The 27507-nt window shown below is 51.1% G+C and overlaps 2 protein-coding genes and 1 long non-coding RNA gene across 4 annotated transcripts in view; all 3 read right to left on the minus strand.

Moving 5' to 3' along the window:
- Positions 1 to 1953, minus strand: part of STX1A (syntaxin 1A) — a 29733-nt gene extending 27780 nt beyond the window's left edge. For both annotated transcript variants that reach the window (XR_014775916.1, XM_084764655.1), the window contains exon 1: positions 1799 to 1953. Coding sequence is in view for 1 of the 2 variants with exons in the window: in XM_084764655.1 (XP_084620781.1) it covers positions 1799 to 1828 (30 nt within the window). In the remaining variant the exon portion in view is untranslated. The remainder of the gene's footprint in view (positions 1 to 1798) is intronic.
- A 14193-nt stretch (positions 1954 to 16146) lies between these two features.
- ABHD11 (abhydrolase domain containing 11) lies at positions 16147 to 20559 on the minus strand. The gene is made up of 6 exons (XM_084764652.1): positions 20353 to 20559; positions 20071 to 20206; positions 19014 to 19187; positions 18672 to 18842; positions 18354 to 18535; positions 16147 to 18081 (listed from the first exon to the last, which is right to left on the minus strand). The coding sequence occupies exons 1-6, from the start codon at positions 20466 to 20468 to the stop codon at positions 17949 to 17951; spliced, it is 912 nt and encodes a 303-aa protein (XP_084620778.1). The 5' UTR covers positions 20469 to 20559; the 3' UTR covers positions 16147 to 17948.
- Positions 20560 to 24777: 4218 nt separating this feature from the next.
- Positions 24778 to 26485, minus strand: LOC311587634. The gene is made up of 3 exons (XR_014775923.1): positions 25843 to 26485; positions 25167 to 25310; positions 24778 to 24960 (listed from the first exon to the last, which is right to left on the minus strand). It is a non-coding gene; the product is annotated as an uncharacterized lncRNA (long non-coding RNA).
- Between the last annotated feature and the right edge of the window lie 1022 nt (positions 26486 to 27507).

A 27507-nucleotide genomic window follows, 5' to 3' on the forward strand; every position in this document is an offset into this window, starting at 1 on the left:
CCTAGATGAGGTGGCAAGCAGGTAGAGTATGTCAGTCATGACATCCTTGCATGGGGCCCCCCAGGCTAGTGTTGAGGGCATAGCTCTAGGAGCAAGCTTTTTACCACCCAAGCTGTCTGACCCCGATGGACCATTCCTCCAACAAACAAGCGGGCCACTTTTGCTGTGCCTCAGTTTCACCTTCAGCAGAGCGGCTGAAGGCTGATAAGCCAAAGGCCGCCCTATGGAAAGGCCTACGTTCCTAAGTACTTGGTTCCCTCGCATACCCACAATGTACCAAGACGGGCACAGCCATGTGCACCGCCTTCCATCACCTGGCTATGCTATGTGGTTTGATTTGGCATCAGTCTGAAACAGTGGTGCACGCTGTCATCTCAGCACTCATGAAGCTGAGGCAGGAGGATTGCTTTGAGTTTAAAACTCAACTGGGCTACCTAGTTCCAAGCCACTTTGGGCTACAGAGAAAGATTTTTTTTTTTACATATTAGAAAAAAACCATAAAACCACAGGAAACTTGAGGGCGGTGACAAGGGGCTGGTTGGGGAAGTGTTTAAAGGCTATATATGACATGAGAGACTGTCTGTTTCCTTTGAAAGGGATGAGGCACTGGGCACCCAGCCAGGAATACAGGTCTGAAGGTGGAACAAGAGGAAGGCAAACGGAAGAGCTCAGATACGGCTGGTATTAAGAGAGGAGGATCCAGGCATAAATGGGGAAGATACACAGAAATCACAGCCATTAGATCAAAAGACCCAAAACAAAACTTTCAATGACAGGCTGTAAGTGGGGCACGAGAGGAGGGATCTAGGAAGCCACCCAGCTTGGAAGCTTGGGGGGGTGGGGCCTCCGGGTGGGTCTCTCCAGGAGATTGGTCAGCTGCGGGATCAGGTAAGGCAACCTGATAAAGCGCTCTTATTCAACCCTCCCACGGGCTAGCTTGATTTCTGTCCCTCTACGATCTGAGGCCAGAGGAAGGACACTCCCCTGTGTGTTAAGACTGGGCGACTTGGGGGCTCACACGATTGAGGGATCACGGGCTCTCTTGACTTAAGAGAGAACCTTTCTGGTGTCTTCTACTCACCTCCAAACCCCGCCCCTAGAGCCACACCCCAGAGGCCTCCGTCACACAGGTAGGAAAATAGATCCAGGTCGCAGTTAGACCTGCAAATCCGGGAAGGGTCTAGGCAACGGCAGCATGGCTTGCCTAGAAGCCCAAAAGGGGGACCAAGGGTAGATATGGTTGAGTCCTTTAATCCAGAGCAAGCCAGGGATCCCTAAAGCGACCGGGGTGGATCGGGAGCCACAGGTGATGGGAGCCACAGGTGATGGGGCGCCCCAAGAGACGGCTCCAGCAGAAACCACCCCCACCCGGCGGCCTCGTTTCCGCAGGGCGCCCAAGGATGGGGGGTTTGGGAGGGGAACTCTGGGCAGGGGGTGGGAGAGACGAGAGGCTCAGCCTCCAGGGGACAGTGCAAGGACGGCGACAAGCGGGCGGAGAACAGGTCACGATTTTGCATCCCGCCACCGAAAACCCGTAACAGCCCTCCAATCGCCCCCAAACAGGAGCGCCTCGAAAAGTTCCTCAAGACCCCAGGCTCCAGCCATCAGTCCCGGTGCTGAAAAGCTCGAGTCCGTGACCCGAAGTGGATCGGAGGGGTGGGACTCCCATGGGGGTTCGGAGGTCCCCCAGGCTTGCAAGGCTCCCCCGTCCCCTTGTGGGCGTCCCGGTGGCCTGCGGGAGGGAGCCCAGTAGAGAATTGCGGGGATGGAGTGAGCGGCGCGCCGGTATCGGACTCACCGTGCGGAGCTCCTGGGTTCGGTCCTTCATGCTCCCGGGAGTGGCAATAGGCGCCGGCTGCAGAAGAGTGAGCCCCGCATGCGCGGATGCCGCCCCGCGGCTGCGCAGCGCCAACCCGCGCCCCGCCCCAGTCCCTGGGACCCCCAAGCCCAACCCCAGATGGCCACGCCCATCATCCTTCCGCGCCGGGATAGATCCCGCCCAGGGCTCCGCCCACGCGGAGCTCAAAGGGGTACAAACCCTGCAGTCTGGACCCTGTACCTCCTCCACGTTTCCACTATTGATCTCTACCTCGACGTGGCTCCAACACACTCGCCCTCCCCTGCCACAGCCCCTACCTCTGCTCAGCCCACCCACTATCCCTAATCCAGATCCTGACCCTCAGAGCCCTTCCTATTCCCTGGATTTGCTGGAGTGGAATCCTCCCCACTTTGTTTTAAAGACGGCGCCTCACTGTGTAGCCTAGGCTAGCCTTGAACTCCTGCTCCTGCCTCAGCCTCAGAAGTTTACAGGCGTGAACCTTCATGCCAGGTTTGAAAATCCTTTCTTGAATCGATTGCCTCAGGATCTCCAGCATCCCCACCACTACACCTTCTTCCTCAGGTCAAAATCCCCCTTCATCCTGTCCTGAGATGGAAAGTTGCTTGCCACCAAGCCCAAAGACCTGAGTTCAGTGGGGCGGTGGTGGTGCACGCCTGTAATCTCATCACTCGGGAAGCCAAGGCTGGCAGATCTCTGAGTTCGAGGCCAGCCTGGTCTACAAAGGGAGTCCAGGACAGCCAAGGCTACACAGAGAAAGCCTGTCTCAAAAAAACCAAAAACCAACAAACAAAAACCTCTCCGTAGTGGTCAATCTTAAAACCTTCCCATTTCTCTAGACATCCTCCCATCTCCAGACTGCATGTTGCCTTCTTATTTCCCCTGCGTTTCTCAGCTCACCTGTTAGATTGAGAACGACTGACTTTCTCTTTACACACATTAAATAAATAAAAATGTTTAAGATCTTTTCTTTTTAAAAAGCATGCCTCCGCTGGGCGTGGTGGCACATGCCTTTAAATCCCAGCACTCGGGAGGCAGAGGCAGGCAGATCTCTGTAAATCTGAGGCCAGCATCACTCTACAAAAGTGAGTCCAGGACCAAGAAGAGACTTGATACCCTATGAGCATATACAGGGGGAGGAGGTCCCCCTCAGTCACAGTCATAGGGGAGGGGAGTAAGGGGAAAATGGGAGGGAGGGAGGAATGGGAGGATACAAGGGATGGGATAACAATTGAGATGTAATATGAATAAATTAATTTAATTTTTTTTTTAAGTGAGTCCAGGACAGCCAAGGCTAAACAGGGAAACCTTGTCTAAAAACAAAACAAAACAAAACAAAACAAAAAACAAAAAACAAAAAACATGCCTCCACCCCAGAGTTCAAATGCCAGGCCTGCTGTCTTATTCCCATGCCAAAGCCCAGCAGAAAGATCTTGCAGTACCTGTGGAGCAAGGTGAATGATGTGCCAGTTGGTAGACTCGTACCTTTTAGTTCCCTATTGGCATCTTGTTACAGAGAATACACACACACACACACACACACACACACACACACACACACCTCCTCATCTGCCAACATCCCCACCCCCACTTCTGTGGAAGTGGTCTCAGGCCTTCTTGACCCCAAGCCAAGCACACCTACGCCTCTTTGGGCATTACGGTTACTAAGGCAGGGTTCTGGATCCGGTCCAGCAGCCTGCTGCCCGGTGTGTCTGGCCCTGGCGCCTCTCCCAGTCTTTCAGTGCAGGCTAGATGGCTGGCTGGAAGGCAAGCTGGGACACTGGCTCGCTCTTCCCTTCATCCCTAGAAAATCTGACAGGAGATAAATGTGGCCTGGCGTGGGAGACAGCCACATCCTTTCCAGTTGTCTAGACATCAACGTTATGCTATGTTTTATTTTTAATATTTATTACATCATTTACTTGTGTGCACGATAATGCCACAACTGGCAGAGTTAGTTCTCTGCTTCCACAGTGTGGGTCGCAGGGATCAGATCCAGGTTATCAGATTTGGCACATGTGCCTTTACTCAGTGGACCATCATAGTGTAGGGGTTTTTTTTGTTTGTTTGTTTGTTCGGTTTGGTTTGGCTTTTGGTTTTTTGAGACAGGGTTTCTCTGTGTAGCCTTGGTTGTCCTGGACACTCACTCTGTAGACGTAGACCAGGCTGGCCTCGAACTCACAGTGATCCGCCTGCCTCTGCCTCCCCAGTCCTGGGATCAAAGGCGTGCGCCGCCACGCCGGCCGCCTGTGTGTTTAAATAAAGGGTCTCTTGTATCTCAGGTTGGCCTCCAACTTGCTATGTAGCTGAGGGTGGCCTTGAATTTCTGATCTTCCTGACTCTACAGTGCTAAAATTCCTTCCCCTACTCTAAGGACCCCCAAACAAAGTAAGGTATGATGCAATCAGAGCTCACCCTGAGACACCAGAATCTATTGGCCTTACTTACAGAGCATGGGTGAGGGGTCTCTCGCAGGTGGGTGGATGCTCTGCCTCGCCCTGTGGTCATTTGGATAAAAACGGCCCCCATAGGTCCATAGGCAGTGGTACTATTGGGAGGTGTGGCCTTGTAGGAGTAGGTGTGGCCTTGTAGGAGTAGGTGTGGCCTTGTTGGAGGAAGTGTGTCACTGTGGGGGCGGGCTTTGAGGTCTCCTATGCTCAGGCCCCGCCCAGTGTCGCACACAGTCACTTCTGCTGCCTGTGGATCAAGATGTAGAACTCTCAGCTCCTCCTCCAGCACCATGTCTGCCTGCACGCTGCCATGCTCCCCTCCATGATGATAATGGACTAAACCTCTGAAACTGTGAACCAGCCCCAGTTAAATGTTTTCCTTTCTAAGAGTTACCGTGGGCATGGTGCCTCTTCACAGCAATATACAGGCTAAGTAAGACAGAATTGTACACTACAGGTTGGGAGGGCTGTCTGGATGCTCAGGTGAGAGTCCCATGAACCAACCTGCTCCCTCCTTCTCTGAGGAAAGGTCAACACTCAACAAGCCCGTCTGGGATGATCTTCTGTGAGCAGACCCAGCCCAGCCCACGAAGATGGTGGCTGTTTGGCTCAGAAGACAGTCTTGCACTGTGATTACAGACATGGGCCACCATTTCTCTTTTATTCAGTGCTATGGATGGGACCTAGTGTTACATGTGTGTTGGGCAAGCACTCTACCAACTGAATTACATGCCCAGCCCTTTTTTTTTTTTTTTTTTTTTGCCTTTGTATTTTGAGATAGCACCCCACACTGCTCAGGCTAGACTGGAAAACACTATGGTTATGTAGTCCAGGCTAGCTTCAAATTTAAGATCCTCCTGCTTCAGGCTCCTGAGTGATGGGAGTACAGGTACCCTACAGTGTGCCACTAAACTTTGCACATCTCCAAGCTATGTACTCCACAGGGCCCATTTGACTGATGGAGGAAGCTGCCTAGCCCCTGAACTAGTGGGTTTCCTATGTTTAGGGAAATCCAGTGGAGTGGGTCACAGCCACGTCCTCAGAATTCAGTGTCTGGCTGTGGGGAGAGACCTCAGGAAGATGAGAAGCAGCTGCTTCCAGAAGCACGGCATCTTGGGTATCTTGCCAACATTACTCATGCAAACAGGCTAAATATTAGCATGAAAAAAATGAATGAAGAAATGAAAGTGTGTACTTTAAACTGATGGTTTTTGGTTTTTGGTTTTTGTTTTTTTTGGATTGGTGAATGCTTTATTGCAGAGCCATGACCCTAGCCCTTCACTGGAGGATTCTAGGCAGGTGCTTTACCACTGAGCCACACCCCAGCCCCTCACTTGGGCAGTCTAGGCAGGTGTTCTACCACTGAGCCACACCCCAGCCCCTCACTGGGGGATTCTAGGCAGGTGCTCTACCACTGGGCCACACCCCCAGCCCCTCACTGGGGGTTCTAGGCAGGTGCTCTACCACTGAGCCACACCCCAGCCCCTCACTGGGGGATTCTAGGCAGGTGCTCTACCACTGGGCCACACCCCCAGCCCCTTACTGGGGGTTCTAGGCAGGTGCTCTACCACTGAGCCACACCCCCAGCGCCTCACTGGGGGATTCTAAGCAGGTGCTCTATGACTGGGCCACACCCCCAGCCCCTCACTGGGGGTTCTAGGCAGGTGCTCTACCACTGAGCCACACCCCAGCCCCTCACTGGGGGATTCTAGGTAGGGGCTCTACCACTGAGCCACACCCCCAGCCCCTCACTGGGGGATTCTAGGCAGGGGCTCTACCACTGAGCCACACCCCCAGCCCCTCACTGGGGGATTCTAGGCAGGTGCTCTACCACTGAGCCACACCTTAGCCCCTCACTGGGGGATTCTAGGCAGGTGCTCTACCACTGAGCCACACCCCAGCCCCTCACTGGGGGATTCTAGGCAGGGGCTCTACCACTGGGCCACACCCCCTGAAGCATGCTAAGGAGCTCTACCATGGAATTCCACTGTATAACCCTCTTTATGTAATCAAAGCTGACCTAGAAGTCCCTATGTAGTCCAGTCAGACTGACCTTCAAACGATGTAATCACCCTGTCTCAGCCTCCTAAGGGATGGGGACTATGGCTTGAGAATTACAACTTAGCCCCCGCTTCCCCTTCCACCCCTCCCCGTGTGTATGTGTGTGTGTAGATTGGTTTCTCTAAAGGCTTCATATCAACCTCTGCCATTGTTCTCCCAGTGTTTATTTTTTGTTTTTGTTTTTTGTTTTGTGAGAGAGGATGTGGTGGTTTGAATCGATCTGGCCCCATAGACTCATGTGTTTGGATGCTTGGCCAATAGGGAGCGGCACTGTAGGAGGGGTGGCCTTGTTGGAGGAAGTGTGTCACTGTGGAGGCGGGCTTTGAGGTCTCGTAGATGCTCAAGCCATGCCCAGTGTGACACATAGTCCTCTCCTGCTGACTGTGGGTCCACACGGAGAACTCTCAGCCTCTCCAGCACCATGCCTGCCTGCACGCTGCCATGCTTCCCGCCATGTTGATAACAGTCTAAACCTCAGAACTGTAAGCCAGCCCCAATTAAATATTTTCCCTTATGACAGTTGCTATGGGCATGGTGTCTCTTCACAGCATAAACCCTGTCTAAGACACAGGGTTTCTCTATGTAGCCCTAGAACTATCTTTGTAGACCAGGCTGGCCTCAAACTCACCTAGATCCGCCTGCCTCTGCTTCCCCAGTGCTGGGATTAAAGGTTTTGGCCACCATTCAGGCTTTTGTTCTCTTTTGTTTTGTTCTGGTTTGGTTTTTGTTTTTTGTTTTATTTATTTTATTTATTTATTTATTTGGTTTTTTCAAGACAGGATTTCGCTGTGTTAGCCTTGGCTGTCCTGGACTCGCTTTGTAGACCAGGCTAGCCTTGAACCCACAGAAATCCACCTGCCTCTGCCTCCCGAGTGCTGGGATTAAAGATATGCACCACCACCACCTGGCCCTTGCTTTTGTTTTTTGAGACAGGGTTTCTCTGTGTAGTCCTGAACTTACTTTGTAGACCAGGCTAGCTTTGAACTTACAAAGATCTGCCTGTCTCTCCCTCCTTCCCGAGTGCTGGGATTAAAGGCATGTGCTACCACACCTGGCCACCCCTCTTTTTTAAAGCATTCTCTATTATATAGTTTCTACCTCTGTGCCAACTTGCTTTTGTCTTTTAAAAATATTTATTTATTTTTTAAATTTATTTATTTATTTATTTATTTGGAGAGATGGCTCAGTGGTTAAGAGCACTGGCTGCTCTTTCAGAGGACCTGAGTTCAATTCCCAGTACCCACATGGTGGCTCACAACCGTCTGTATTATGATCCAATGCCCTCTTCTGGTGTGCATATAGACAGCACATTCATATACATGATAAATAAATAAATGTCTTTTTAAAGATATTTATTTTATGAAGTGAGCGGTGGTGATGGCGGCACTCGCCTTTAATCCCAGCCCTTGGGAGGCAAATCTCTGAGTTCAAGACCAACCTGGTTTACAGAGCAAGGTCCAGGACAGGCAGGGCTACACGGGGAAATCCTGTTTCGCGGGGGGAAAAAATGTGTGTATGGTGTTTTGTCTGCAGGTATATATGGGCACCACATGCATGCCCATAAGAGAGCATCAGATCCCCTGGGACTGGAGTTATAGACAGATCTAAGCTGCCGTGTAGTTGCTGGGAGTTGAACCCTGATCTTCTGCAAGAGCAGCCAGTGCTCTTAGCTGCTGAGCCAACTCTCCAGCCACTTCCTTCCCCCCCCAACCCCCCCCCCCACTCCTCTCCCCCACCTGCTTTTAAGATAGAGTCTCTCACTGATCTGGAGCTAAGCAGGTATTACTGGCTGGCTAGGAATCCTCCTGTGGCCACCTCCCAAGCATCCTTCTCGAAAGCACCAGCCACCAAGCCTAGTTTTCTCTTGTGGGTTTTGTCAGTCAAACTCAGATCTTCATGCTTGTAAAGCAAGTGCTTCAGTGACTGAACCAACCTCCGGTTCCTTTTGATGTTTATTTTCTTTAAATCAGAGTCTCAGCCAGGAGGCGTGGTGGTATTTGCTTTTTATCCCAGCACTCCAGAGGCAGAGACAGAGGGATCACTGAGTTTGAGGTCAGCCTGGTCTACAGACAGATTGAGTTCCAGGACAGCCAGGGCTACACACAGGAACTGCCTTGCAAAAATAAAATAAAATAAATAAGTAGCTGGGCACGTTCGCAAATGCCTTTAATCCCAGTACTTGGGAGGCAGAGGCAGGTGGATCTCTGTGAGTTCGAGGCCAGCCTGGTCTACAAAGTGAGTCCAGGACAACCAAGGCTACACAGAGAAACCCTGTCTCAAAAAACCAACAACAACAAAAGTAAATATATAAATTTTGGTCTCATGTAGCCCAGGGACCTTCTGGTCCCCTGCTTCTACCCCCCCCCCCCAAATCCAGGATTGCACGTGTGTACCACTATACCCTCCTCCAACTTTTTTTTTTTTTTGAGCCAGAGTCTTACTATGTAGCCTTGGCTGGTCTGGAACTCGCTATGTAGAGCAGGACAGCCTCGAACTCATAGAGAACCCCTGCCTCCGCCTCCCAGTGCTGGGATTGCAGGCGTGTGATGCCATGCCCAGCCCTCCTCGCACTTTAAATTAGAGGTCTCTCCTGAGAAGGCAGATTTTAAGGAACTTTCAGGAGGGGAAGGTTAAGCCATTGGGGTGGAAGGGAACAGTATGTACAACAGCAATGGCTAGGGAGCATCTCTAGCATGTGTGTGGGAACAGTAGGGAGGCGAGAAGGCCTGGAGCATTGTGGGTGAGGAAGAGCCCAGAAGAGATGAAGCCAGGGTCCAGGGAGGGGCTGGCCTGGAGAGCTTTAAGTGATGACCCTTGACCTTAGCCTATCACTGGAGTGTGTGGGAGCAGAAGAGTCAAGCATGCTATCCACCAGAAGCTTTGTTTGTTTGTTGTTATTGTTTTTTGAGACAGGGTTTCTCTGTGTAGCCTTGGCTGTCCTGGACTCCCTTTGTAGAGCAGGCTGGCCTCGAACTCACAGAGATTCACCTGCCTCTGCCTCCCTGAGTGTTGGGATTAAAGGAGTACCCACCATGCCCACCTCCACCATAACTTTAACAGGATCGGTCCAGGCTAAAACAGATTGGCAGGGGTTGAGGGCAGGTGCAAGGACATACATACAATGTGTCCTGAAGCCTGGCGTGCTGGTCCACGCCTCGCCTGTAATCCCAGCACTCCAGGAGGCAGATCGCTGTGAGTTTGGGGCCAGCCTGGTCTACAAAGCAAGTCCAGGGCAGCCAAGGCTATACAGAGGAACCCTGTCTCATAAACAAACAGACAGACAAAGATGTGTCCTGAATGCAGGTGACAGACAACCGTGACCATAGTCACTATTGTGGGTATGTATTAAAATTGGGGCAAGCCGGGCGTGGTGGACAGAGCTCAGAGGACAACTTGTAGGAGTCAGTTCTCTCCTTCCACCACATGGGTCCTGGAGACTGAGCTCAGGGCATCAGGCTTAGCCACAAGCTCCTTTGCCTGCCGAGCCCTCTCTCCAGATGCTTGGCACTACTTTTCCAAAGATGAAAAAGAGCTATGACATCATAGTAGATAGTGAAAGATGCAGCCTGAGCTACATAGTTAAAGCCTATCTCAAAAACCTTTTGAAGTGGTCCAGGACCTGGACAGATGGCTCAGTGGTTAGCTGAGAGCTCTTGCAGAAGAGCTGGCTTCAGTCTCAGTGCAACACAGGGTTCCTCGCGAGCACCTGTAACTCAAGCTCCAGGGGATCCAGTATCTCTGGCTCTCATCAGCACCCACACTGATGCTCACAGACATACATGCACACAATTGAAATGAAATAAAGCCAAGCAGTGGTGGCACACACAGTTAACCCCAGGACTCAGCAGGCCAATCTCTGAGTTCGAGGCTAGCCTGGACAGACCTGCTGTTCTTTCAGAAGACCTGGGTTTGGTTCTCAGCTCTCTCAAGAGTAGCTCAAGGGATCCGACATTCTCCTCTGGCCTCCATGAGCATCAGGCAAAATACCCATATACTTAAAATTAAAAACAGCTGCGTAAAGCCAGGAGGTGGAGGCGCACAGCTTTAATCCCAGCACTCAGGAGGCAGGGGCAGGCAGATCTCAGAGTTCGAGGCCAGCCTGGTCTACAAAGTGAGTCCAGGACAGCCAAGGCAACACAGAGAAACCCTGTCTCCAAAAAACTAAAAAATAAATAAATAAATAAAATAAATAAATAAAGCTGCGTGCGGCTCACATTTGTAACCCCAACACTCGGGAGGCAAATGCAGGTGAATAGAAACAAGGTTATGGTCAGCTTTGTTTACATGGTGACTTCCAGGACAGCTAAGGCTAGTTAGAGTGACAATCTCACAGGGTCAGGAAGACAGGGAGAGAGAGGGGTGGGAGAGGGAGTAGGATTGGACAGGGTAAAGGATAGTTGGACTGAGGTTCGGACTCTTAAATCTGAGCTCCCAATCACAGCTTCATGGGAAAGCTAGCAGACAGGTGTGTCCTGGAATTCAGATGAAGGCCAGGCTAGAAGACATTTACCCCAGGCTGGCCTCTACCTCATTTCTTTTCCCTTCCCTTCCCTCCTTCCTTTCCTTCCCTCCCTCCCTCCCTCCCTCCCTCTTTTTGTGGTTTCTGAGGCAGGGTTTCTCTGTGTAGCCTTGATTGCCCTGGAACTTGCCTGGTAGACCATGATGGTCTCCAACTCAGAGATCCACCTGCCTCTGCCTCTTGAGTGCTGGGGTTAAAGACGTGCGCCACCATGCCCGGCATGGCCTCTACTTTGGTTACTTGCTTCATATGTAACCAAGGATGAACTGCCTTTTCCTTTGGCCTCCACCTCCCCAGTGCTGGGATTACAGCCTTGAACGGAGCCGCCACCTAACTGGGTCATGTCCCTTGGTTTTAGAAGTGTCGATAGAGTGGGTAGAATACATGTGCAGGATCAGATGAGGAGCAGATATTTCACAAAGAAACCTTGGGAACTGCCAAGCGCCCTGAGCAGGGCTGGTTCCATCTCTTACCTAGGGGAGAAGGAGCCGCTCATGCAATTTCTGCTGTTGGGAGATTCTGCCGCCTTTAGGTCAAGGGTGGTACTGCCTCGCTTTGTCCAGCTGGTGGCGCCGACACCCAGAGACAAGAGGGTAATGGAGCTGATTGGGCCTGGTGCCACCATGCCTTGAATCCCAGCAGAGGCAGGCGGGTCTCAGTAAATTCAAGGCCAGCCTGGTCTATAAAGAGAGTCCAGGAGAGCCAAGGCTACACAGGGAAACCCTGTCTCGAAAGAAAGAAAGAAAGAAAGAAAGAAAGAAAGAAAGAAAGAAAGAAAGAAAGAAAGAAAGAAAGAAAGAAAGGCAGGCATTAGAGAAGGAAGTCTCGCCCCCGCCGCCCCCCCCCCCCCCCGTGTGTGTGGGTCTCTGTGTCTGTGCTTTGTTTTGGCTTTTTTGTTTTTCGCGACAGAGTCTCTCTGGACTTGCTTTGTAGACCAGGCTGGCCTCGAACTCACAACGATCTGCCTGCCTCTGCCTCCTGAGTGCTGGGATGCCTGGCTTTTGTTTATTTGTTTTAAAGATTTATTTATTACTTATACAGAATTCTGCCCACATGTGTGCCTGCATACCAGAAGAGGGCACCAGATCACATTATAGATGGTTGTGAGCCACCATATGGTTGCTGGGAATTGAACTCAGGACCTCTGGAAGAGCAGCCAAGTGCTCTTAACCTCTGAGCCATCTCTCCAGCCCCCCAGTGTGTTGTTTAGCATTGGGGATAAAATACAGAGCCACACAATGCCCCCTACCACTGAACCACACCCATGGCCCCTCACTGGGGTAATTGTAGGCAGATGCTCTATTGCTGAGCTACACCCCCAAGGTATTGCATATGGTTTTTTTTGTTGTTGTTTTTTCTGTTTTTTGTTTGTTTCTGAGCTAGGATTTCTCTGTGTAGCCCTGGCTGTCCTAGCCTCACTTTGTAGACCAGAGTGTATAGCATTTTTTTAGTTTATTTGTGCATGGGTGCCTTTGGAGCCCAGAGGAGGGCATCGGATCCTCTGGAGCTGGAATCACAAGCAGTTGTGAGCCACATAACATGGGTGCTGAGAACTGAACCCTGTCCTTGGCAAATGGGCTCTTAGCCACCGAACTATCTCTGTGCTGGAAAAGAACGGTCTCGATATGGCACAAGGAAATACAAATGAAGAGAAAACAAACCAGAGATGCGACGATTCCCTTTCTTTTTAATGTGTATGGCTGTTTTGCCAGAGTACATCAGGTGCGACCCTGGTACCCACAGAACTCAGAAGGCAACACCAAAAAACTATCTCTTACTCTCTCCTTTCCTCGTTAAAGACATGAACCACCATAACACACACACACACACACACACACACACACACACACACACACACACACTAACTAGCCCTGTCTCAAAAACATATCCCAGTACGTGGGAGGCAAAGGCAGGAGGATCTGAGTTGGAGGCCAGCCTGGTCTACAGAAAGAGTTAAAGGACAGTCAGAGCTACACAGAGAAACCCTGTCTTGAAAAAAGAAAAGAAAACAAACTAACAAAACTAACAGAGCCTGGAGAGGGCAGTTGCTGCTCTCATGTGACACTCTAGTTTTATTCCTAGAACCCATATTAATTCCAGGGTCCAACACTCTCTTCTGGTCTTCACAGGGATCTGCACTTATGTGTGTACATATCCCCACACAGATACATAATTAAAAATGGAATAAAATCTAGGAACACACGCCTTTAATCCCAGCATTTGGGAGGTAGAGGCAGGTAGATTGCTGTGAGTTCAAGGCCAGCCTGGTCTACAAAAGCAAGTCCAGGACAGTCAAGGACACACAGAGAAACCCTGTCTCAAAAAACCAAAAAAAATCTAAGAACAAAGCCAACCAAATAAATAAAAGTTGATCTGGCGGCCAGGCAGTAATGGCATATGCTTTTAACCCCAGAACTCTGGAGGCAGAGAAAGGCGGGTCTCTGTGAGTTCAAGGCCAACCTGATCTACAAATCGAGTCCAGGACAGCCAGGGCTACATAGAGAAGCCCTCTTTTGAAAAAACAAAAACAAACAAACAAAAAAGTTGATCTGGCCTTGGTGGCTCACACATTTAATCCCAGCATCCTGAGGCCGGTGGATTTCTGTGAGTTCAAGGCCAGTCTGGTCTAAAAATAAATAAACAAAAGGTGAGGGGTGACCCAATGGAAAGATTAGGGCATACTAAGGAAGTGAGCAAATCAGTGAGATGTAAGGAGAGCCTGGCTTCTCTTTCTTTGTAACTTTTAACTTTATTATTATCATCGTGTACCTTATGCGTGTAGTCATGCCTGAGCCACAAGGTGTACATGTGGACATTCAAGGACAGTGCTGTTCCATTTTCTTGGCCTGTGAAAGTTTATTCAGACCCTTCATTTGCATTTGTCCCTCGCACAGTCACTTTCATAATCGCCCCGGAAGATCCCAGCGTCTTTAGGCTTGGCAGGAGGGTACTTACCTACGTAGCCACTTTGCTGGCCCTCTGTTTCTTTCTTTTTGAAGAGAGGAAATAAGAAAGGACAAAGGTAAGGCTTCTCTGAACACCACTGCAAAGTGTAAGCGAATGTGCAATCTATGAAGACAGCAACACAGATGTGAAGATGGATGCTTGCATGTACAAATGCACCCACCCATCAAAGGGCAATGAACCCATTTAATAGCGACCTCATCATGATCTCTAAGTACGGTTGTCCTTGGAGATGCTGGTTCAAGAATCTCTACCACTATGCTGAAGGGTGGGGTGGGGGGTGCATGGCTTTAATCCCAGGACTCCCAGGCAGAGGCAGACAGATCTCTGAGTTTGAGGCCAGCTTGGTCTACAGTGTGTTCCAGGACAGCCAGGGCTATACAGAGAGACCTTGTCTCAAAATTCCCCCTCCAAAGTAAAACAAAAACCAAAAATCCTAACCACAACCTAATCCAAGGATGCTGAGATGTTCAAGCCTATCACATAAAATGTTATTGTAGCTGGGCGTGGTAGCGCACACCTCTAACCCCAGCACTAGGGAGGCAGAGGCAGGGGATTTCTGTGTATCTGAGGCCAGCCTGGTTTACAGAGTGAGTTCTAGGACAGCCAAGGCTATTACACAGAGAAACCCTGTCTTGAAAAGCAAACAACAAAAATAAATAAATAAATAAATAAACCAAAAATGTTATTCTACGAGCAGGGGGTGTGGCTCAGTGGTAGAGCACCTGCCTAGAATCCCCCAGTGAGGGGCTGGGGGGTGGCTCAGTGGTAGAGCCCCTGCATAGAATCCCCCAGTGAGGGGCTGGGGTGTGGCTCAGTGGTAGATCACCTGCCTAGAATCCCCCAGTGAGGGGCTGGGGTGTAGCTCAGTGGTAGAGCACCTGCCTAGAATCCCCCAGTGAGGGGCTGGGGTGTGGCTCAGTGGTAGAGCACCTGCCTAGAATCCCCCAGTGAGAGGCTGGGGGTGTGGCTCAGTGGTAGAGCACCTGCCTAGAATCCCCCAGTGAGGGGCTGGGGTGTGGCTCAGTGGTAGAGCACCTGCCTAGAATCCCCCAGTGAGAGGCTGGGGGTGTGGCTCAGTGGTAGAGCACCTGCCTAGAATCCCCCAGTGAGGGGCTGGGGTGTGGCTCAGTGGCAGAGCCCCTGCCTAGAATCCCCCAGTGAGGGGCTGGGGTGTGGCTCAGTGGCAGAGCCCCTGCCTAGAATCCCCCAGTGAGGGGCTGGGGTGTGGCTCAGTGGCAGAGCCCCTGCCTAGAATCCCCCAGTGAGGGATTGGGGTATCTCAGTGGTAATACACCTGCCCAGAACTCCCCTGTTAGTTAATAGAACGTGGTTAGGCAGCAGAACACTTGCCTAGCATGTGCAGGTGCCTATGTTCACTCATTAGGGAACACTGAACAAAGAACTAAAACAAGAAAAAAGATTCTCAAAGTCTCAAAAGTATTGAGGGGAGGGGGCGTGGCACACACCTGTAATCCCAGCACTCAGGAGGCAGAGACAGGAGGATCACTGATTTTGTGGCCTCCAGGGCTACAGACAGAAACCCTGTCTTGGACAAAAGAAGTCTTAGGTGATTGACATTAATGTCATGCTTTGAATCCACACAGGACAGCAGCAGAAACCAGCCTCATTGTTGGGATGCTTCTGTTGGAAGTGCAAAAGGATGGTTCAATCAAGAGGAAATGGCGGAGTAAACCCAAATGAGAGAGTGGTTCAGATGTCAAGGTCATAAAAACAGCACAGGCTGCACATCATCTGGGTTGAGACTAGGGAACAAGCAGGTATGATACATGGTCCCACGCTAGATTTGAAAAAAAAAATTTACTTAATTTCATGTGATTGGTGTTCTGACCCCATGCATGTCTGTGTGAAGGCATTGGGTCTCCTAGAACTGGCGTTACAGACGATAGTTGTGAGCTGCCTTGTGGGTGCTGGGAATCAAACCCAGGTCCTCTGGAAGAGCAGCCAGTGCTCTCAACCCCCGAGACGTCTCTCCGGCACCTTATAATAGATTTCTACTTTAAAGGGATTGTCTTGCAGACACTACAGAGCGATGTGAAATTGGGATGAAAAAAACCTGAGCCTAGTGTGGTGGCACACACGCCTTTAATCCCAGAACCCAGGAGGCAGAGACAGGTCTCTCTCTCTCTCTCTAAGCTTGAGGCCAACCTGGTTTACACAGTGAGTTCCAGGACAGCCAAGGGCTACACAGAGAAACCGTGTCTCAAAACAAAGGCCCTTGACTTGGAAATGTAGTTCAGTTAGAGAGCTTGCCTGGCAGCGCATGTTTGGGATATAGTAGTAACAGTATAGAGTGGATGTTCAAGGTATTTATTGATAAGGAGCTGGGTGCTGGTGAGACATGTTTTTAATCTCAGAAAGCAGAGGAAAGTAGATCGCTGAGTTCAAGGCCAGCCTGGTCTATGAAGGATAGCCAGGGCTACACAGAGAAGCCCTGTTTGAAAAACCAAAAATAAACTCAACAACAACAAAACCATATTGGTAACACCGCCTTCGGATTTTTTTGTCCCTGCTTTGCTGTTGCAAGACATAGGTGGAGCGCCCCCTGGGGGCGAAGGGAGGCAAGACTTGGGGAAAAGGGCCGAGGCCTTCCAAGGTGTAAGAGGGAGGTGTGCTTGCTCCTTGCCCTAGTCTGTCCTTCAGTAGGTGGAGTCTGCTGGGGAGTGCCTTGCCTGGAAGGGCAAAGGGCTCTGCCTTCTGCTGGCCTCAACCAACTGAGTCTCCTGTCACCAGGCAGTCACTCTCTAGGACCATCGAAAGGTAAGCGTCCCCAGCTTACTCACTATTATTTCCTGGGGACTATGTGGGAACCTCTTTCTCTTTGGGAGTTCCAAACACTGTCCGCTCTGTTGAACCAGGCCATTCCTGAATAAGACCCAAAGTCCTATGGTCTACTTCCCAGCTAGCCAGGCTAAGTTTCTCGTGGGGCTTTACATGATGAGGGTGGAGCGCCCCCTGGAGGCATAGGGTGGAAAGACTGGAAGGAAACAGCATAAGGTAGGTAGTGGCCGGAGTTAAGGCCAAGGCAGAAGACTTGGGGGGGGGGGTGCCTTCTCATTCATACAAAGCCCAAATCACTGCCTTCTTACCCATCACCCTCCAACAGAACCCAGAATCCTGAGCGGCTGAAGCACTGGGGGACATCCGGCCAGAGCCCTCCCTGGAGCAAGTCCTGCAGGAGCGGGATGAAGCCATTGCTAAGTGAGAGAAACTGCAGGAGAGGGTCGGAGGGGGGGTGGGGAAAGACCCTTTCCTGCTAGAGGAGAGGAAGGGGACTCCAGACATCTCTGGAAGATAGGCACTAGAAAACACACACACACACACACACACACACACACACACACACAAACACCACCCCATCCCATCCCATCCCCGCCTGCTGCCTGCAGGAAACAAGCTGTGGAAGCTGAGCTGGACTCCTGTAGAGCCAGGCTGCGCACAGTGGAGGCTCAGCTGCTGGAGGTCCTGCAGGAGAAACTGAGGCTGAAGCAGGAGGTGGAGTCCTGGGAGGTAGGGTGGGGCCTGTGGCTCTCGGGAGGCTCGGAAGGCACCCCTCAGTCCCCTGGGATCGCCTTGAACCTGCTGTCTTCTCCTGGGCCCAGGAGGACATGCAGCAGATGGTTCGAGAGCGGGTGCAGAGTCAACTGCAGCGAGAGTCCAGGCCTGCTCCGGGCACACAAGGGAACCCAAGTGCTGGCAGGAGCCCCTGGTTCCAGCTCTCACAGAGCCAGAGGGGACGATGGTGGTGAAAACGGATCCCACAACTCTCAGGGGACTGTCTTTAATCATTAAAGTGTTGGACCCCCTCTGTGCCCCTTAGTCCTCTCTGTGCCCACCTGAGCTTTTCTGTGTGGAAGCAAAGGAACAAGTTGCGTGCTCTTTTAAAGACCCACTTCTTTTGTTTGTTTGTTTGTTTGTTTGTTGTTTTTTCTCTTTTTGGTTTTTCAAGACATGGTTTCTCTTGTAGTCCTGGCTGTCCTGGGACTCACTCTGTAAATCAGGCTGGCCTCGAACTCACAGAGATCCTCCTGCTTCTGCCTCCTGAGTGCTGGGGATTAAAGGCGTGCGCCACCATGCCCGGCTAAAGAGCTACTTCTTAAGCCAAGAAGCTGTTGACAGCATCCATGAAGTCTTGGGGTTTGTCGCTGTGGACCCAGTGGCCAGCATTAGACACGGTCTGGATCTGGGCTTGAGGAAAGAGCCGCCTAATCTCCGAGTGGTGGCTGGGTCTGGCCGCCATAGTAAAGCCGATCCAGATGGCAATAAGTGAGAGAGAGACAGAGAGAGAGAGAGAGAGAGAGAGAGAGAGAGAGAGAGAGAGAAGAGGGGAAGAGGGAACAGGTGAGAATTAGAGTTACATGAGCCTGTATGCCCAGTGGCCTTTCCAGGCTCCCAGATACCCCATGGCCACACCCAAGGACCCCCCCCCCCCATCCGCACAGGCTCCCACAGCTGGGAACCAGTAAAACATGCCCCTCCCTGTGGTCCCACACTGGCTTACTGTACATATTTAGAATTTCCACCACACAGAAAGAGAGTGGGCCCCGGGTAGGATCCAAGCTGCTGTGGGAAGGTCAAAATCTTGTCCAAGTGCTGCGCTAAAATATCCAGGTTCACTCTCCAGGAGAAGCGTCCATCTACCTCCACCAGGTTAGTGAGGAGGAACTGCCGAACACTCGGGTCCTGTTGCAGGGAGGAAGGGGGGATCCGGCAGCTGTGAAGGGCTCTCTGTGAGGCCCACTTACCATTTTTTCCTCTGACACGTCTTAGTCTACAACACCACGGGAAGGGGGGGTGCGCAAGAGGAGTGTGTTATCACCTTGACAACGGAGCTGAGCTGTCTATCCACCAGTTTTCGGGCCTGGGAATGGGGCACCTTCTCTGGGATATCAACGGCCTTCATGGCTGTTATGAAGTCTCCCAGGTAGGATCCAGGTGTGGTTCCTACTGGGCTTATGTCTACGACGACCAGTCGCTCCACAACATCTGGCTGTTGAGAATCAGAGCACAACAGGTCCCAAACAAACTCACTGTACCTCACTCACTCCAGAGTAATCTCTGGAACCTGACCGCCAGAGGTGGGGCTGGGTCTCACATTATTAGCTGGGCACTTAAGGTTCACAGTGCATCAAGAGGGGGTGGGGGGGGGAGTGCAGATCACCTTCTGCAGTGCCAAGAGCATGGCTGTCTTTCCTCCCATGCTATGGCCAACGAGGACGCAGGGCATCAGGCCCAGCTGTGGCAAGAGGCCCTGGAGGTCCTGACTCATGGCCTCATAGCTTGCGTCTGTACTGTGGGGGCTGCTGCCATGGTTCCGGGCATCAACTGTCAGCACCTGAGGAGTGGGGTGAAATAGGAGGAGTGGTGTTACCCTGATTCTGGAGAATAGAAAGCCTTGTAGGGGCTATGGGAGATTATGTGCGGGCCAAAGGTCAAATAAAAAAAAAATTTTTTTTTGAGACAGGGTGTCCATGTATATATAGTCCTGGGTGTTTTGGAACCCTCTTTGTAGGCCAGGCTGGTCTCGAACTCACAGCGATCCGCCTGCCTCTACCTCCCGAGTGCTGGGATTAAAGATGTGTGCCACCATGCCCAGCTCCCAGAGGTCAATCTTGAGTGTCTTCTTTAGTAGATACCCACTTACTCCTTGGTTTTATTATGTGCGCGCGCGCGTGTGTGTGTGTGTGTGTGCGCGTGTATGTATGTGTATGCAAGTATGTGCGTGGACACACATGCCATGGTGTACACATGGAGGTCAAATGGCAACCTGAGGTGCCAAGGAGAGAGGACATGCAGACCAAAAGAGGAGCCGAGTACCAAGAGAGCACATGGCCGAAATGGCTGGGTTATATAGGAAAGAGAAGCCGTGGGAAGGCAGCGAAGCCGCTGGGCTGTAAAGGTTTATGGTAAGGAGTGGGGGTGACAAGAGCGGAGAGGCGTGCCTGGTAGAGTAAGTCAAGAGACCAGCGTGTGTTTTGGTATGCTAACGGGCACCAGAATTTTGTCCTGGTTCCTTTAGGACCCGACGGAGGGAACGGTGGAGGTCGTTACCATAAATGAACTAACTGGAAGGCACCTTGCAGGGCCAGGCTTCCTCTTAGGTGTTTTCTGGGTTACTGTGCGCACCGCAACTTTTCATTTATCAACAAGAGTCCACTGCCCTCCTACTTCCCCTTTAGCCACCGCCCACCCATGCACCGCCCCACCCGGAAGCTCACCCTCCTGCCGGTCCTCTGAACCATCGCCTTGGCGATGGAGTTGAAGTTGGTTTTGCTGCCGAAGAGTCCATGCAAAAAGACGATGGCTGGGAGTGTTGTCTCTCCATCTAGAAGCGTATAGGACAGCGGCAGCGGCCTGGAAAGTGGGGTCCACCATGGAGGAAGGGGGGAGGGGAGGAGAGTGAAGGAGAGAAGGGGCGGGGCCAAAGGAGGGGCGGGGCCAGCCTGGCCGCGTGGGAAGAGGACCAGTGGTGTGCTACCCTCCCGGTGTCCTTGACTGACCTGGGATCGGCGTTTCCTTGGCCACTACTGAACGCGACAGATACCGCTGAGCACCTGGGAGAGGAGGCACCAAGTGTCCCACGGGGGACTCTCCACGCTCGGGCCCAGCGGAGCATGCCCAAACAGCCCACAAAATGTACTTCCTAGAGATGTCCTGCGCACGCTCCGCCTCCCAGAACCCTGTAGGTTTCTAACTAGGGCTCCGCCTACCTCTCTGCCCCCATCGAGTCGCCAATCCAGGTCACGTGGCCTAATGTAAACTAGGCGCTCAGTTCAGCCCACTCTTTGCACCGTTACCCAATGCAGACGCTTCTTGGGCGGAGCTGTCAGTGCTAGCTCCAACCCTGGCACATTACGTTTTTACCTGCAGCCACTTAGAGTCTGGTCTGTGGGACTAGCTGTCTTGGTTACGCGCTGGGCGTAGCCATACAACGCTGGCCCTGCCCCTTACACCATTACGCAATTCCTGCAGACACTGCGAACTGCTTAGAGCCTAGCTCCTGACCAGGACCAGGGCGGTGCCATATAGGACTGGCCCCGCCTCTTGGGCATTACACTATCTCTTTCAGACCTGTGAGCCCCTGTCACACCCGGGGCGTGGCACGCCCCTCACTCACTGCTTTGTTCTTTGCACCATCTATCGCCATAGCCACTGAAGGACAATTGGACATGGGCTTCTTGACCACGCTCTGGGCGGAGCCACCGGAGACTTAAGGATCGCCCCTTGCATCATTCCGTAATTTTCACTTTCAAGTCTCTACGAGCTCTGCTCCTTGGCCACGCCCTACTACGGGTGGTCTCTTGCGTGATTTCGCAATCCCTCAAGAGGTTGCAGCTCCGGAAGGTCACTCCCTTGGCCCCGCCCTGGGCGGAGCCACCTAAGATTCTGGCCCTACCCCTTGCGTCATTACGTAATCCTTTCTGATTCCGTGCACACCTCCCAGAGCACATTGGTAATGTCTTAGGCCAAACCCCAGTCTTCTAGAGTTCTCCCGATTTGACCGGAGGTCTTCGGGTCAAAGAGCATGGGGCGCGTCCCTGGCAAGCTGAAGGCATCCTTTCTTGGCTGGCGAGCAGACCCTACCTGGCCGGCTCTTCTGTCCTCAGGCACAGCCCTGGGTGGATGCCATGCTCTTGGTGCCGCCAGCAAGGGCAGGAGGCGCCAGGAGTGGCTCTTGTTCCAGAGCCTGCCAGCTCGGTGGCGCCATGCTTCCACAGCTGGGGGCCATGTCAGGCTTCCTAGAGCATGAATGCTTTGTTTCTCTTAAGTCCCCTCAAGAAACAGCTAGGAGGGAGCTGGAGAAATGGCCCAACAGTTAAGAGACCTGAGTGGTCTTCCAGAGGACCAGAGTTCAGTTCCCGTAACCCACATGGCAGATCTCAACTGTGTGTAACTTCAGGATCTGACACCCTCACATAGAAATACAGCAAAAACCAGCCGGGCGGTGGTGGCGCACGCCTTTAATCCCAGCACTCGGGAGGCAGAGGCAGGCAGATCGCTGTGAGTTCGAGGCCAGCCTGGTCTACAAAGTGAGTCCAGGATGGCCAAGGCTACACAGAGAAACCCTGTCTCGAAAAACCAAAAAAAAAAACCAAACAGCAAAAACCCAATGCACGTTAAAACTAAGAGGAAGAGGCAGGCCGGGCGTGGTGGCGCACGCCTTTAATCCCAGCACTCGGGAGGCAGAGGCAGGCGGATCGCTGTGAGTTCGAGGCCAGCCTGGTCTACAAAGTGAGTCCAGAACAGCCAAGGCTACAAAGAGACCCTGACTCGAAAAACCAAAAAAAAAAAAAAAAAAAAAAAAAGAGGAAGAGGCTTTCCAGGTCATCTTCACCGTGATGTAGGTCATTATGGAAAGACCCAGGATCAACCCCGGGCCAGGGGTTTGTGTGTAATTACAAAAGCCTTGAATAGATATGGCTCCAGGTGTGGTGGCACACACTTGTGATGCCAGGATATCGAGGCAGGCGGATCTCTGAATTCAAGGCCAGCCTGGTCTATACAGTGAGTTCCAGGACAGCCAGGACTACACAAAGAAACCTTGCCTTGAAAAAGAAAAGAAAAAAGAAAAAAAAAGGAAGAGAAAAAGAGCTCTAGAGAGAGAGCGCACAAGCCAAGATTAGCAACATGCCATTTACCAGCAGTGAAATCACTTCCTACAGGAAGTCTAGTGAGAGTCCATTTTTGGTTCCAGGCCCCTTCTGCTGCGGTGTACCCTTTCACAGTTCGGAGCTGTTTTGTTTGTTTGTTTTTGTTTTATTTTTTGAGACAGGGTCTCTCTGTGTAGCCTTGGCTGTCCTAGACTCAATTTATAGACCAGGCTGGCCTCGAACTCACAGCAATCCACCAGCCTCTGCCTACTGAGTGCTGGGATTAAAGGCCCTGGAGCTGTTTTTGTCATAGCAAGCACACCTGCTGGAGAGCCTTCAGGACTCCTTGCCACTATACCTGAGATTCGAGTAGCACTTAAAGGCCTCAGTCAAATCCATCCCAGAGTCCCCAGCCAAGCACCATATCTTTGATCTTTTGTTTTGTTTTGTTTTTTGACACAGGGTTTCTCCATGTAGCCTTGGCTGTCCTGGACTGGCTTTTTAGATAAGGCTGGCCTCGAACTCACAGAGATCTGTTTGCCTCTGCCTCCCAAGTGCTGCCCAGCATGCCTTTGGATCACCAAGTGGCTAGAGAGAGGGCCCAGCAGTTAAGAAGTATGACTGTTCTTCCAGAGGAACTGGCTTTCTTTCTTTCTTTCTTTTTTAAAAAGATTTATTTATTCATTATGTATACAATATTCTGCCTGCAGGCCAGATCTCATTATAGGTGGTTGTGAGCCACCGGCTGGTTGCTGGGAATTGAACTCATGACCTTTGGAAGAGCAGCCAGTGCTCTTAACCTCTCAGCCATCTCTCCAGCCCCTGGCTTCGTTTCTAGGCACCCACATAGCAGCTCACAACTGTCTGTAACTCCAGTTCCAGGGGATCCAGTGCTGTCTTCTGGACTCCATGGGCACTTCAGGCATGTGATGCATGGCCTGGTTTGCACAGTGAATTTCATGATAGCCAGGGCTACATAGACTCTGTCTCAAACAAAACAAAATAAGACAAACAAAGAATATATTTCCATGATGGATTGCTTGTTTCCTTAATTCATGACTCTCTGGGTTCAAATTTTCACCCCACACCCCCCTCTCCAACACACACACACACACATACACACACACACACACACACATACACACACACACACACACAAGTATTTAAGAGCACTGGAGAAATATTTGGCAAAACTCTCTCAGGAATCTGGTCAAGTGCCCACTAACCAGACATAGAGATACAATGAGACTAGGACATGTCTGAAACAGGCTGTGTACCAACTCCCAGAGTTCATCTCTCCGCAGGAGGGGACTCCACAGCTGTTCTGTTCTATTCTGAGTTAACAAAGGGTCCTTCCAGACTGTCATTGATCTGTTGGCCTCAGAGAGTTATTAGATTTTTTTTTTTTAATTGAGGCCGGATGTGGTGGTGCACGCCTTTAATCCCAGCACTTGGGAGGCATAGGTAGGAAGATCCCTGTGAATTCGAGGCCAGCCTGGTCTACAAAGTGAGTCTAGAAGAGCCAAGGCTATACAGAGAAGCCCTGTCTCGAAAAAAATAAATTTATTTATTTTTATTAATTTATTATGTATACAATATTCTGCCTGCATGCGTGCCTGCATGTGTGCCTGCATGCCAGAAGAGGGCACCCTATCTCATTATAGATGGTTGTGAGCCATCATGTGGTTTCCGGGAATTGAACTCAGGGCAGCCAGTGCACTTAACCTCTGAGCCTTCTTGCCAGCCCCAACTTATTAGATGTTTGACAGGGACATCTGAGCTCTATTTGATTCAGGGCGGGGAAAGACCTATCTGTTATTTTCTTTCTTTTTCCTAACTTTGCTTTTAGATTTATTTTTATTTTATATATATGGGTATTTAGCCTGCATATATGTCGGTGTACCACATGCGTGTCTGGTGCCCACAGAGGCCAGGTAAAGGTGTTGGATCCCCTGGAGCACAGATGGTTGTGAGTCACCATGTGTAGGTGCTGGGAATCAAACCCGGTTCCTCTGAAAGATCAACAAGAACTCTTAACCACTAAGCCATCTCTCCAGCACCCTCTTTGTTTGACTCTTTGTTTCTTTTGCTTTTTTGAGACAGAGTTTTTCTGTGTAGCCTTGGCTGTCCTGAACTCTGACCATGCTAGCCTTGAACTCACAGGGAGGCACCTGCCTCTGCCTCCCCAGTGCTGCCATCATGCCCTGCTAAATTCTTTTTTTTAAAACATGTATTTATTTATTTTTATTTATTGTACATCTACGTGTATCTTTCTGTGTGTTTCTCGTGTGTGTGTGTGTGTGTGTGTGTGTGTGTGTGTGTGTGTGTTTCTGTCTGTCTGTCTGGATGCAAAAGTGTCACAGCACACATGCAGAGGTCAGCAAACAACTTGAGGGAATCTCCTCTTCTTTCTCCGTGTAGGATCCAGGGGTTGAACTCATGTCATTATACCTCGCCGCAAGTGCCTTTATCCACTGAGCCCACTCACCAGCCCCCGGAGCCAAAGGGTTCATAGTTCTGTAGGGGAAAAGTAGTGTTGTTAAACAGTTTCTGACCAGTCAACTTTCTGTCTAGCCAGCTCACCCCAACCTGGCACACAACCTTTGAGCACAATGCCCAAGAGCAAGCCAAATAGCCCAGATCTGGTGTCAGGAGCCGCCTTGAGGACAGACATAATCCCGCTACCTCTTCCCCCCCCCCCCCCCCATCAGCCATGTGGTCACCTGGCTTGCTCAAGGCCGAACCTGGCAAGCAGAAAAACCAGCTGGAGTGAAGGTCCCAGGTGAACATTCCAGAGAGAGTAGTAGTGGGAGGGACAGAGAATCGGAGAATCCGGTAAAACTCTCTGGGCACGGTCTGGGGATGGCCTGTTGGGGGAGAGTCATCCCAGAGCTGTCCAACCTTTCCCAGCTTGTTGGCCAAGCCTGGGAATATCCGTTGGTTGGCTTCCAGCAACTCTAAGAATGCTTAGAGTACATTCTCCTCTTGTGCGTGTTGGACAAGGGCTGTGTACTCCTGGGCCATAGCTCCTAGCCCCCCCCCCCATATTATACTTTTTTTTTTTTTTGAGACAGGGTTTCTCTGTGTAGCCTTGCCTGTCCTGGACTCGCTTTGTAGACCAGGCTGTCCTCGAACTCACAGCGACCCACCTGCCTCTGCCTCCTGAGTGCTGGGATTAAAGGCATGTGCCACCACCGCCCCGTCCCCGCCCCCCCCCTTTTATAACATTTATCGTATGTCTTTACGTGTGTTGCCAACATGTGGAGTCAGAGGACAAATGGTGATCAGTTCTCTCCTTCCATGTAGGTCCCAAGGACTGAAGTCAAGTCATCACCACTGAGCCATCTTGCTCAGCCCATCCTTATTTTATCCCAAAGGAAAGAAAGAAAACGAAGTTACCCAGCTCGAGTCACTAACGTGGTTCAAGCTAGATTCCTTCCCAGTCTCCATCTTCCACCTAGTCTAGGGCCCTCATAATTTCGTCATTGCCCCTCGGGCTGCAAAACCAGGACCTAAGAGATATATGTATGTGGCTTGGCTGGAAAGCAGAGACACTGCACCCTGGCGGCGAACGGGCGGCGAACGGGTTAAAGCTGGAGGCCCGCAAGCGTCCTGTTAACCGCACCTGGCTCAGTATCGGTCACGTGGCCGCCAGGGTTTCACCTGCCCTGCTGGGCAGGGACAATCAGGCTGCTTGTTCCCTAAGCCTGTCGCCATGGTGACAGGAGTGTGCCTGGGGAGGTCACTAGGGGCAAATTCCTGCCTGCTGGCCCGGGTGTGGCAGGGATGTCAGCTGCATTGCAGCTTGTTTAGGGGTTCCCTGAGGGCCCCTGGAGGTTCCAGATTGGGCTCATCCTCCCAAGGGCCCTACCCCCACCCTCTGTATGTTTTCCCACCTCACCACCTGAGGTCCTGTTTCTCCATCAGCCTGGCGTCTCCCCAGCTTTTGAACGGAGAGGTTGAGAAATCTGTTGATGCTTTCTTGTACATTCTCTAGTTTAAACCACACAGGAGTTAGGAACGTTTTATGACCCACAACGTTTTTTTGCTTGTTTATTTATTTGGAATTTTGTTTTTGTTTTGTCGTGGACTCGATTTGTAGACCAGGCTGCTTTCGAACTCACAGAGATCCCCTTGCCTCTGCCTCCCGAGTGCTGGGCTTAAAGGCGTACGCCACCACGCCCACTAGTTTATTTTATTCAATGTCTATGGTGGTGGTTGGTTTGTTTTCTGTTTTTGCCTGCATGTGTGCCTGCATACCATATGCACGCCTAATGGCAGGGGAGGTCAGATGAAGGTGGCAGCTTCCCCGTGGACAGGAGTTATGGACAATTGTGAACCACCATGTGTGTGGTGGCAGGGGTCCTCTGCAAGAGCAAAAAATGCTCTTAACCACTGAGCCATCCCTTCAGCTCCTGAACACAATTATAATTAAATTGAATATTTATTTATGTTGAGGCAGGGCCTCGCATAGTTTAGGATGCTGAGAATTGAACCCAGGTTCAGAATGGAAGAGCAGTCAGTACTCTTAACGCCCTGAGCCATCTCTCTAGCCCTGTTTATTTATTTTTAAGTGTTTGTTTCTATTTATGTATATGTGCCTGTGTGAGTGTGGGCCACAACGTGCAAGTGTCCTCGGAGGCTAGAAAAGGGCATCAGATCCTCTGACGCTAGAGTTACAGATAGTAGCTGTAATCCCAGCACATGGGAGGCAGAAACTGGTGGGTCTCTATGAGTTAGAGTTCGAATCCAGCCTGGTCTACAAAGCGAGTTCAGGACAGCCAAGGCTCCAGAGAGAAACCCTGTTTTGAAAAACCAAACAAACGAGTGAACAAACAAAATAGCTCCAGTGCTAGGGAAGGGCAGCCAGCACTCTTAAACTGCTGAGCTGTCTCTCCACCTCCTTATTTATTTTGTGGTTCTGGGAAAGAAGGCTGGCTTTGAATAGGTAAGTACTCTACTCCTGAGGCAGGCTTTTTTTTTTAAGTGGGCTGTCACGATGTTTCTCTTCTTGTTGCTGTGGCCAGGGCAATTCATGGAAGGCAGGGTTTATTGCAGGTCACA

The sequence above is a fragment of the Acomys minous genome, assembly GCF_964271855.1.
Source record: "Acomys minous genome assembly, chromosome: 16".
In the NCBI taxonomy this organism is placed as follows: Eukaryota; Metazoa; Chordata; class Mammalia; order Rodentia; family Muridae; genus Acomys; species Acomys minous.